This window comes from Mauremys reevesii, linkage group 19, assembly GCF_016161935.1.
Source record: "Mauremys reevesii isolate NIE-2019 linkage group 19, ASM1616193v1, whole genome shotgun sequence".
Taxonomy (NCBI): Eukaryota; Metazoa; Chordata; order Testudines; family Geoemydidae; genus Mauremys; species Mauremys reevesii.
In genome coordinates, this window is record NC_052641.1 from 7,002,778 (window position 1) to 7,015,399 (window position 12,622).

Here is a 12,622-nt window from a genome sequence, read left to right on the forward strand (position 1 = left end):
CTCATAGCAGACAGTGCTTGCCTCAGATTGCAAACTGAATAGCCAAGGAGGCCAACAAAATGTGGGAGGGGAAACAGAGGCACGGACAGGTGAAATGACTGGCCGGAACGGAGGCCAGAGCTGGCAGACCCAAGTATAGAACGCAGGTTGGCTAGGTCTCTATCCCTTGCCCACACAAGCTCTTCTGCCTCAATACAAGGAAAGGGAGGTGCAAATACAAGATTTCAGTCATCGGTTACCCTGGGTAAATCTGCTGGAGTTTGGCTATCTAGCTCTCTGGTGCTGGGTGCACTAGATAGACACAAGATCTGAAGGCATGTCTCTGATTTCAGCTCTGTCCCCAGCACTCTCCGCTGCACTCTCTAGTAACAGCAGTCAGGTATTCACACCTGCTGACACTGATTTATGAGTGATATTCTCGGAGGGAGGGGAATGCTACACAAACCCTCCATGCTGCAGCCCAAGGTAAAAAAGGCTCATTCCTTCATATTCAGCAAACTGGAATGAAATCCCCAGGGGAAATACAGAGAGAGGAGAAAGTTCCTGAACATGTCAGAGCCCAGGAACAGTCATGGGGGTTATTTCATAGAGAGCTAGGGTGACCAGACAGCAAGTGTGAAAAATCGGGACGGGGTGGGAGGTAATAGGAGCCTATATAAGAAAAAGACCCCAAAATCGGGAGTGTCCCTATAAAATCAGGACATCTGGTCACCCTATAGAGAGCCAGAGCTTAGTTAGTGGTGCGGGATTCGGAGGGAGGGTTTTAATTTCCTTGGCTTTCTGTGCCCAGGAAAGGTAGCAGGAGGGAGGATGGAAGGTAACAGCAGCTCTGTCTCTTGAGAGAGGGAGTGTGACCCGAATACACCAAGGTGCATTGCTCTGGACTACTGGGTGCCATTGCATGTCTCTGGTGGGAGGGGTGCATTGTAGTGAAGGGTGGGGGCAATGGAGGATTGCATGGGGGTACAGTGCACTGGTGGATGGTGGAGATTAAATTCCCTGTAAGCTGTGCAGCCACGCAGCAGGTTTAGGGCCCTGCAGGTGCGGAGAGGCACCTCTCCCCTGGGCCGGCCCAGCCCAGCCCCTCCGGAGCTGCCAGGGAGAGAAGCCCCTCCACCCGCCAAGCCCAGCCCCACTGGAGCTGCTGCGGCTGGGCAGAGGCGCCTGTCACCCAGCCCCAAGCTGCTGCAGCAAGAGGGCTGGGGGGAGTCCTCTCTCCCTGACGCAGCCTTGGGGCGACCTGCACCCCAAACCCCTCATCCCCAGCCCCACCTCAGAGCCTGCACCCCCACCCCCAGCTCCCTCCTGCACCCCAAGCCCTTCATCCCCGGCCCAGAGCCCTCATCCTCCCACAGCCAAACCCCTTGGCCCCACCCCCAACACACATCACCTCCATAGTGGTGCACATAAAATTCATTCCCCACATGGATGTAAAAGAATTAGCGAGCCCACTGGCTGGAGAGTGGGTCTATTGCATTGGGGTGGGTGTGTACATGGCTCCCCGGGGGCAGCTGGTGGAGGTGCACTAGAGGGTGGGGCTATTGCTCTGGGGAGGGCTGCGGGCAATGCACCGCCAGGGGAATGCACGACTGGAGCCGGGCGGGGGCCTTGCACCGGCAGGGGGTGCCCGGTGGGGGGCCGCCTTGCACCGGCCCGGGCTGTGCGATGCGGAGCAGCCGCTCGGCGCGGCGCTGGCGGGGGAAGCGCTGCGCTCAGCCCCTCGCAGCTTGCCCGGGAGGAGGGAGGAGACAGGCAGGCGCTGCGCTCAGCCCCGCTCCCAGCGCCGGCGGGCTCGGCTGCCTCTCGCCTGCTGCTGCCGGGCGCGGAGCTCCCCGGGGAGCGGAGCGAGGCGCCCTCGCGCCCCATGCGGGCTCTGCCTCCTCTCGCCGCCGCAGCGCACGAGGGAAGGAGCCGGGAGCCGCTGGCCCAGCCGGCAGCAGGTGAGTGCGCGCCGCGGAGCCAGCGTCCGCCGGGCGGGAGCGGGGCTGAGCCGGCCGGGGGAAGGGGCTGGAGCTCGGCGGCGGTGGGCGCTGTGCTTCCCGCGGGGAGACAGCTCCGCCTGCCTGCACCTCCCAGCCCCGCGGCTCAGCAAGTGCGGGGGTCCTCCGTGCCGGGCCACAGGTGGGGGCCCCTCTGTGCAAGCGTCGCCTGGCGTCCCTAGCCCTGCCACAGCCCCGCAACGTTGGTGTTGTTTCTCTCTGTTGCAGCAGCAGCAGCAGCCTCAGAGGGCAGGTAGAATCGGGCCCCAGCTGCGCTGGGTGCTCTGCACGTCACACTCACTCCCGGCCCCGAGGAGCGTGCACCCCTCCTGGGTGCAGAGTGGTAGGTGCCCCACAGACCAGTTGTGCAAATGTAGGTGCCTGCTCTGAAGGCTCCACAAAGCATTATTTTCCCTTCTGATCATTTTAGCGGAAACACCTAATCCAGTTTTCTTAGTGGCCATTGGTAAGTTTCAGAGTCAACATCCAGGATATGACTATGGGTGGTTCACACCTCTCGGTGCTAATGGGTCAAATTCAGTCCTGACGCAACAAGGGTGCAACTTCCATTGACTTCAGAGGGTGCTGCACCCCCTTGGGCCAACACTGAATTTGGTCCATTGTTGCTGACTGACACTGACTGCAGGCAGCAACTGTATCAGGTCACATTGGGAAGGTGCTTTAGAACCTTGAGGGTAGGAAATTTTCTTCTCTCAAATAAAAGCTTAAATTCTGTGGAAACTGATGGGGCTGCCAGAAAAATGCCGGTATGGCTGAGCCTGGCTTGGATGGACCCCCTGGGAACCAGAGTTCAACATACTAATGATGATAGTAGCTGTAAATGCTAATCAGTTGCCCATGTGCTGGTAAGCAGTTGTCCTGCAGAGGGATCTGTATTGCAGAGCTGGATGAAGCACCTCACCACGTGCTGTATGGCTAAATTAATTCGTGTTTAAAAGGCACTTTAAGATTTTTGACTGGAAGAGATTATTTTACCATTCTATAACTATTTGTATTAGTTAAATGCTGCAGGCGAGTTAGTTCTTCCGCAAAAAGGCTTTTGGTCCCATGGGCCTACTTTGCGCTTTCCCACAAAGCCTTAATGGAAGAGAAACCCTGCCAGGGCCAGGATCAGGGCTCTAGCTGTGCCCCAAAGCTGTCCTTTTTGGGGAGTGGAAAAGAAGCATGTTTAGAAATTAAGGGGCCTGATCCTGCAATTCCACCATAGGCAAAATTTCCATTGAACTCAGTGAGAATTGAGCTTGCATTAGGACTACAGGGGAGGAACATCAGGGACGCTGTCCTGGATCAGCCCAGTGGTCCATCTAGTCCAGTATCTCATCTTCAACAATGGCCAGTACTAGCTGCTTCAGGGGAAGGGCCCTAGGTGTTTTAAAGGCCGCAAAGAAGGAACAGATACTGGGAGAAAAAAGTGTGTGTGTGACTCAGTGTGAGGTTTTACGTTCAGGCTCTCTCTCTTAACGGGATGCCTTTTTTTTTTTTAAACAATTCCTATAACTCTAACTAAAGTAATTTGCTGTTAATGTTGACCACAGATCACATGCATCATGTCAATGTACATTTTAGCACTGAAGAAAAAAGGAGGTTCCAGCCCAGTTTGTTTATTTGCAGAAAGTTTCCCCTTCCCAGATTGTTTGTGATGGGCTGCTCACCACAGACATGACTCACAGACATCGTTCTACCACAGAGGAAATCAGGGACAAGTGCCCAGTTGATTGTGGTGCAAGTGACTGCACAACAACTACCCCAAATTAGTAGGGCAGGAAATTCCAAAATAGGTTTGTGAGGGTTCACCCAAGGCTGAAATTTACTTTCTCAAATTCTGCATTTCTGATGTGCAGAAGTTGGGGAAAGCAGACACTATGCGTAAGGGATGGAAAGAAAGAGAGGACTTTGCCTCTTTATTGCTCTGGTTTAATATCTGTATTATGGTAATGTGCAAAGGCCTCAATCAGGAGAGGGTCCCAGTGTGCTGGGTACTGAACAAACCCATGGGATGTCATGGCCCCTGCCCAAAGAGCTTGCAGTCTAATTTCAGACAAGATGCAACAAGCCAGCATAACAAACAGTAGGAGTGAATGGGGGAAGTGGAGTCTGATGGTGCTAAGACCAAGTGATTGCATAAGGTGACTGTTGCACAGCTTGATTGTGTTCTCCTCCCCTCGGGCATGTAACTTGCACCTATTCCTCCTCCCCCACTGTTACTCCATCTCCACCTGGTGTGTTGCTCTCTTTTTCCCCACCTCTTCGGTGTGATTCTAGCCTGGTTGTGTCTCCCCCTCATCCCTCCCAGAAGTGTCACCCCTCTCACACCCACTTGGGTGCGTTATTTCCCCCGCTCCCCCACGTTACCTGGCAGCCACATTCATCCCCACTCCCAAGCATTTAGTTATTTTCTAACAGGCTTGTTACCTCATCTCCTGCCTGAGAACCCCCTTTCTGACCTCTGCCCACCTGGAGGTGTTGCCTCCTCCTCCTCTGTTTGTTGAGCTGCTGCTCTGTCTCCTGCTTCCATCTCCCTGTCCCTCCATTACCCCCGATAATCGAGGGTACTCTGGAAATGTAGGGCTGGAAAGTTCTGTTAAAGGGACAGTGGCAAGTGGCAACTTCATAGGCATCCAGTTTAAATCAATGAGTTGAAAGTTGTTTTGGTTCCTACATCTGCCCCTAAGTCTGCTGCCCCAGCCTGTTTTTGTGGTTTGACAATTACGCTTTCAGATTTGTAAATGTGTATTTTCTCCCCAGCTACTATATGAAAGACTCCTATAGACAACAGGAGAAAGTGACTGTCCAAGAGAAGTGGGGAATGCAAAGTGCTGACAATGGGACAGAGTAAATACGCTGAAAAAAGCAAATCTTGAATGATAAGAGAGACTAGGAATACTGGACCAGCCAATAGCAGGGTGGCCTTAAAAGGGGCTGAACTGAAGCAAGTGGAAGCTGAGGGGGCTTGACACTCAGCCGCATCAGACCCTTTTTGAAGACCGAGTTAAAGAGTGGAAATAGAGATCCGTTGGTTTAAGCCAGTGGTCCCCAACGCGGTGCCCGCGGGCACAGTGGCGCCCGCCGGGGCATCTGTGTGCGGCTGGGTACTGGCTGGAGGACAAGCATCTGCCAAAATGCCGCCAAAAAGCAGCATCGCCAAGAGGCGGCACCGCTGAAATGCCGCTTATTTTCGGTGGCATTTCGGCAGCGGCGCCTCTTGATGACGCTACTTCGGCGGCTTCTCGGCTGCAATGCCTCTCGACGTTGCCACGGTCCTCGGTGGCTCGTTGTCCGGTGCCCGCCACCCAGAAAAGGTTGAGGACCACTGGTTTAAGCCAATTTTATCAGAACATTTCCCCCAAATCCTTTAAAGTCAGGAGATTCAGAGCTGAGATTAAAAAGGATCACGTGGTTTAAAAGGTGAAATATTAGATCATTGTAGTTCAGAAAATCTCAGTGTTAGAAAGATTTGGAAGTCGTCAGGCCTGAATCCAACAGGGTTCTTAAACACATGACTGATGTGAAGCACCTAGTTCTGCTGACTTCCGTGGGCTTGCGGACCTGCAGAACATTAGGCACATGTTTAAGAACCTGGCTGCATTGGGGCTTTGGGGCCTCATTCTCTCCCCCATGGAGGTCAGGGGGGCTGAGATCAGGGACCTGTCGGCACCACCACCTTCATCTTTCCATCAAACCTTCCACTGACCCGCTCAGTTGAAAGCTGGCTCTTGCACATAACATCAGTGCTGTCATCAGTCAGGGCATTGTGCATTGATGGCCAGATGCAGCTGCATGTGCAATATCACCCATGCCATTGTCACACAACACCCTGCCTGTCTGGATAAATCCCACATTTCAGCACTAAAAAATAAAAATAAAACCCAGCAGCAATAAACTCTGTAATAATAAGGGTTGATCTTTCTTTAATTCCTGTTTTTATGAAGGGTCCAAAAGCATCTTAAAAATGTACAGACTGAAACCTAACGTCCTAGAGCAGGCAAAACTCCCCTGAAGGCCAATCAGCAAGGCCTTCAAGATTTGGTTCTGTGTTTACATAGCACTACTTAAATGCACCCATGTCGGGGGTGTAGGGGGACAGTCATGTGGAGAGCACACTGAACAACAGGATAAGGAAGAGGGGATGTTTTGCCTGCAAAGGAAATTAATGTGTTTGGGATCTTTTCCCCGCCTTTATAATATAGATAGAAGGCTGCTTGGTTTTTACCTTAAGAATGTCAGGTGAGGTCTTCTTTGTTTCTTGCTGAAGGTCGTCTTAGAGGACTCCGGGAGGTTTGTCAGCCATTATTTGAAGGAGCAGAGCTGTTGGATCTTTAAAGAGGTCGTTTCAGGGTCTCTTCAGGAGCGGCGCCAGGCTTTCTGGCGCCCTAGGCAGAATTCGGGGGGCGGCATTTTGTGCGCTCCCCACGGGGTGCGCGGGAGCTTCCGGTTCTGCTCTCGTCATGCCGCCGAAGAAGGACCCCCTGCCGAAATGCCGCAGGCGACAGCGGCAGTCATTGAGCTGCTCAATTGCCTGCCGCTGTTTTCCACGGCACGTCGGCAGAAGGCCCCGTGGGGAGCGCACAAACAGGGCCGGCGCTTCCATTAGGCGACCCTAGGTGGTCGCCTAGGGTGCCAGGATTCGGGGGGCGGCATTGTGTGCGCTCCCCCCGGGGCGCGCGGGAGCTTCCAGTTCCACTCCCGTTGCGCCGCCAAAGAAGGACCTTCTGCCGACGTGCCGCAGAAATCAGCGGCAGGCAATTGAGCAGCTCAATGACTGCCGCTGTCGCCTGCGGCATTTTGGTGGAGGGTCCTTCTTCGGCGGTGCGACGGGAGCGGAACCGGAAGGTCCCGCGCGCCCCGTGGGGAGCGCACAAAATGCCACCCCCTGAATTCTGCCTAGGGCGCCAGAAACCCTGGCGCCGCTCCTGCGCACAAAATGCCGCCCCCCGAATCCTGGCGTCCTAGGCGACCGCCTAGTGTCGCCTAATGGAAGCGCCGGCCCTGGGTCTCTCATACCTGATGCTAACTAAGACATCAAAGTCAGCACAATCTCTTTTTCCTCTTTCCGTCAATATTAATATTTGCAAGGGAAATGTAAAGTAACTTGGCTTGGTTCACATTAATACAGTCTGGTTTGTGTGGCTAGGGTCCATGCCTTGGCACTTGAGGCACTGAGTACCGATGGCAAATGCTTTGACTCCTGTTTCTCAAGTCTTGAACATGAGCTTTTGGGGCTAGAGGTTTCACTCTCTCTCCCGTGAATCCTGCCATATGATGAATGTTTGGAATTCGTCCTTTTCCATTTGATCAGTGTCGGTATCAGTGACACCAATATTTCTAACAGGTCTGGTTGCAATAGGACAGAAGACAGGTGCTGCGTTTAAAACAAAACTCTATGGGTCACATTCATCCCTGTGTAACTTCATCAAAACCAGTTATGCCAGGGATGAATAGGGTCCTATATGTTTTGTGATATATAGATAATTAATGAGCTCTATCATAATTACCCCGAGGCTATGGCTACTGGGATAAGAATTGTATAGCCTTATTCCTAAGTGACTTAGCCGTAGGTAAGTAGTGAAAATATCCTTCTCAATAATCCTTTACTAGTCCCCCTGAAAAGTGACTTTATAAACACAGCATTGTGGGGCTCTGAGTTCATTTCCTCTCAGTAACTCCAGATCAAGTTTGCTTGGTTTATAATTTGGAAGGCCGCTTGCCCTGCAATCACCCCCTGTGATCTGAGAGCCAAGCTTGGTACTTTCTGGCTCATGTGCCAAGAGCACTGAAGAGTCTGCACTCAGAACTCAGTGTTGATGGTGCATGAGCCAGAATTGATCCGGCTCACTCTCCCAGAGCTGCATTGGCTCTCAGGGACTAACTGGAATAGGGCATAGTAAAATGTCGGGCCAGATTCTTGGGTGCACTAAGGTTATTCTGCTGGTATAAATATGGTTTGTATCTTGACTGAGCCCCCGGTATAACGTATGCTGGTCTGATTCTGTGCCTACATAGATCACCAGTAGTGCAGCTGGCAGCACAGTTGAGAAAAGGGGCAGGGCCAGATGGAAAGAGGGCATGGTGTAGCCGTTCCTCTAGGTGCAGCGTCTGGGTATTTTCCTTGGTGAGCCACCGTCAATAATATGGAAAACTAATGTAAGTTAGAGCATCTGAAAGGTTGCTCCACATGGCTGAGGTTCTGGGGACACCTGTGCTGTATGGAGGGAGCAGCTCTGTTCACCACCGCCACTCCCAAGTGCTAATTGTCTCTTACACTGACTCACTCTATGTCCTTGGGTTAGTCACCTAGCCTCTCTTTTGTAAACTTTAGTTTTCCAAGCTGTAAAATGAGGATAAAAACACCTGCCTGCTTCACAGGGGGAAATGTGCTTATTGATGACTTTATTGTCTGTACAGCGCTTTAATTATGTTAAGCGCTAAGTATCCTTATTCTGTATTACCACGAGGTGTCAGCCCATTTCTCTCACATTGCCTAGGGCTGTTACGATCTGCCCTGTGCCTCCTGCCAGTTGTGTGCTAGTTGAGATGGACACTCATTGAAGACATTGTGTTTGAGGCGTCCAACATTAGCATGCAGTGGTTACTGTGACGCTGCATGTAAGGTTCCTGGAAACAGCCTGGTTGCTTTGAGAAACTTTGTCTAACACAAGTTCCTGTGCAAATACTGTCTGTTTGTACTGTGCTGCATGTGGAAATGCATTCGATCCAGCAAGGATAGCCTGTCTTTCAGGGAAGGTGTATCGCAGAGATGGATAGGACACTGACAAGCCATGGGAAAGTTTTAATGCCTCACAGCTGTGTCTACGCTACGGAGCCTATACTGGCATAGCAATGTCATATAGACCATAACCCTGTAGCGTAGATGCACCCTGCGCCAACGAACGGGGTTTTTCTATCGATGTAGCTATGTTGACCTACGTTGTACGTGTAGACCAGGCCTAAGAACTCAGTAGGCAGGTGCGAAAAGGCAGGACGCAGCGAGGAGGAAACTCTCAGCAGTAGAGAAAGAGCGATCAGTAAGATATGAGCTGATCCTTAATAAGTGTGCTGTATCAAGTGACTCCCTTACTAAGTCAGTTCTCATTTCTTGGGCTCGGCTCATCCCTGGTGTGACTCCACCGACATCAGGCATCAGCGACCCCTGACGTCTCAGCACCAAAGAGAGAATGTCTGGATTCAGGCCTGGTAGAAGCAGGTGCGATTCAGAGGAGTTGGACATACTTACATGGGACCTGGATTTGACCCCAAACATCTGGTTGAGTAGCCTGCTTTGTGGATATCTGCTGAAAAAAGCAAGGAACTGACTCTCCTGACTGCTGCTGCTTTTATTTGAGGGTTTTACTGTTGACTCAATAAGGAAGAGCTCGAGATATCGATCTCGGTGTCTGAACGGCTCTGTACAGGGGTTCCCCAGGTTCCCCTATACCATGTTCCCCAGGCACCCTGCTACATGGCTAATTAGAAACATCAAGGATGGCCCTGCTCTGAAAAATAATTATGTGAAACTGGCACCTTCTTACTCTGCAGATTGCTCCTTGCATGTGTCCCCTCGCACCTGTTCACCCCCAGCCAAAGGATCAAGGGATACAGTCACTCAGTACCTCAGCCATGGCGAGGAGGGGCAGGGATAGCCCGAGACGTGCCTGCATCAGCCAACAGAACTAAGTCAGCAGAGATGGCAGAGAGAGGGAATGCAAGAGTAGGCTGGTGGGTGAGGCACTGGACTAGCCCTTGGGAGATGTAGGTTCTGTTCCCACCTCCACCATGCGCTCTTGGTGTGAGTGTGGGCAAGTCCCTTGACAGGAGGATTATAGAAGCACAAGAACCATAGTAAGCCTATGGGATTTGTGCTCCAGTTCCTTAATCTCTCCATGCCCCAGTTCCACAGCTGTGGACCAGGGCAAACAAGGTTTTCTTTTCTCCAAGCTTGTGTATTTGTACTGGAAACTCTTCGGGGCAGGGGCTGTCTCCTACTGTGCGTCTGCACAACACCTAGAACGATGGGGCCCTGATCTCAGCAGGGGCCTCGAAAGGTACATTTATACTGCATTGTACACTTGAGTGTGTGGTACCTGGGCTTGTAGACTTGAGTGTCCCCGCTGCATTGTTAACCTGGGCTTACAGTCGCTTGACACGGGTCTCACCGCCGTGCTAATGCGTCCACACTGCACTGTGCAGACCTTCTGACTCGGGTCTGTGGCTTCCCCTGCAGCACTGGAAAATGACAGGGCTTGGACTTGAGTCACAGTGGGATTCAAGGTCTGGCACCCCCCAACAGAGTCCTAGGACCCAGATCCTGAATAGAGTCAGTCTGATTTGTGTGTGGACAGGAGTGGGGCTTTGGCTCAAACCTGAGTCACAGCCTGGGCTGAGAGTGTGGTGTAGACGTACCCTAAGTGCCCCAGTAATACACATAATACTAGTAACGAGGGACTGCATCCTGCACCCTCTAGATAGCTATGGTATAGCCCCAGTTACCCTAGGGCAGTGATACTCAGCACACCTCAGTGGTTCAGGAGTCAAATTAGCGATCAACGTTACCCAGAAGAGCCACAGGAGTGTGAATTCAGTGTTGTATTTACTGTCGTTCTCTCTCTCTCTCTAAATATACATATATTAGTCGCACAGCAAATAAGTTAATAACTTAATTAGTTAATAACATAGTAAAAGCATCCCCATTGGTTAATCATTAAACCACATGGTGTTTTAATATCATGTGCTGAAAAGAGCCACAAGAGACACATTAAAGAGCCACTTGTGACTTGCGAGCCTCAGTCTGAGTATCGCTGCCCTAGTGTCTGAGCACCTCAGTCTTTTCTGTATTTATCCTCACAACACCCCTGTGAGGCAGGGCTGTGCAGTTATCCTCAGAGTACGGATGGAGAACTGAGGCACAGAGAGACTAAAAGTGACTTGCCCAAGGTCACCCAGGGTGCCTGTGGCAGAGCAGAGAGTTGATTCCACCTCTCCCAAGTTCTAGGCTAGTGCACCCTAACCACTGCACCCTCTCTCAGCAGTTCATGTGCCTATGTACGTTGCTTTCGTGAGCAGCTGCAAAAGGGCAAAGCTTCTCTCACCCAGTGTGGGCTTAAAGCCATCACCGTGTTAAAGTGCGGTGCTAATAACTTCATTTCTCTCCCATTGAGTGACCCCACCACCACTTAGCTGCTTCTTAGAGTGGCACAAAATCACATTTTGTTTTTTGAAGGAAAGTAAATCCATTGCATAAAAAAGCCAAAACACATTCTTGGAATCCAGAAACTGGACTAAGCCTGAGATCTGGTGTTGGGATTCCCTCGGAGACCTTTTCCACTTGGCTGATCTGGATCCCCTCGTCCGGTTCTGGGAGAACACTTTATCCAGGTCTCTGGAATCCAGACTCATCACTGAGGTTTCTTTATTGTCACTTCATAAAGTGACACCTGAGGTTCTGGTGTAGGGGGTTGGGCTAGGGTGCACCACAGCTACAAAAGCACATAATAATCAATCAGATTATATGCAAAGACTAATGCCTTCTCCTTGTGTTTTTACATTGCATCACACTTTATAATTGGTTTACTAATTTTTATAACCAATCCCTGTATAGATCCTAAACCGTCTACAAATTACAAAATATACTAGTAAGCAAAGCTGCAGCTTCAAACGTATCCCACTTACTCTTCTTCTTATTTCTTTATTCAGTAACTACATGTTTTTTTCAAGGCCACTTGTGAATTCATGCTCTCTCCATTAATTAACCTGTTTCCTTACTTCTGTTTTCTTTCATTGTTCATGCAAGGCCTACACCTGGAATCTTGGGCTCTCTCCTTTATTAGAATCTATATTTTTGAAGTTGCGTTGCTGACCCAGTGCTGTTGTCAGAGAAACAAGCACAGGATGGATGTGCACTTGGCTGTGGTGTCAGAGAATAACTAGGAGTGATTGTATGATGGATTCCTAAAGAGAGGTGCTAGCTGTACTGAACAATCCTTAATCATGTCGAATTCAACAGAATTCGTTAAGTTCCAACCCGTCGTCATATTGCAAGAGCAGGCATTTTGCTTGTGAGGATGAGTTGCATAATTCATAAAAGGGGCTTTGAAAATGTGTCTTCTAGAATGGAAAAACATCCAAAACACAACCACCCCTGGGAGATCTATTAGAACAATTTTGCACTGTAGCTTTTTGCAGGGGAAATGCTAACTTGCGGAGTGTGTTCATTCTCTCACCCCTACATAGTAGCAGAGAAATTTGCCTAAAAAAACAAATCTTTTGTCCGTATTGAATTTGTGCCTTTGAGCAGCATCTAAACTGAAATCATTTAACTGCCCAGGAGCCATAGTTTCAACTTGGGAAGTGAGAATCGATGGAACTATTGAGATTCATTTCCCAGTTTTCTTTATAAATATTTTGAGATGTTCTAGATGGCAATTAACTTTCTTTGCTTAGAGTTTATCATCATTCCACCGGGGTTGCAAAAGGAACTGCATGTGCCTCGATAAATGGCCTGGCAGATCGTAGCGTTCCATCAGATAAACTTCCTTCCTGGTGTAAGCCATCTGAACCCAACAGGGTTACAATGAGAATGGCTTAAGACCTTAAAGTCCCCCCGTGCCCTTAGCAGAATGCTGGTTTGC

The 12,622-nt window shown here is 50.5% G+C and overlaps 1 protein-coding gene across 4 annotated transcripts in view; it reads left to right on the forward strand.

Annotated features, from left to right (window-relative positions):
• Window positions 1–1,648: 1,648 nt before the first annotated feature.
• Window positions 1,649–12,622, forward strand: part of LOC120386917 (dual specificity testis-specific protein kinase 1-like) — a 60,960-nt gene continuing 49,986 nt past the window's right edge. For 2 of the 4 annotated variants that reach the window (XM_039506952.1, XM_039506953.1), the window contains exon 1: window positions 1,649–1,940. In XM_039506952.1, coding sequence (XP_039362886.1) covers window positions 1,865–1,940 — 76 coding nt within the window. In that variant the 5' untranslated portion in view covers window positions 1,649–1,864. The remainder of the gene's footprint in view (window positions 1,941–12,622) is intronic. The other 2 variants (XM_039506958.1, XM_039506962.1) reach the window with 1 other exon arrangement.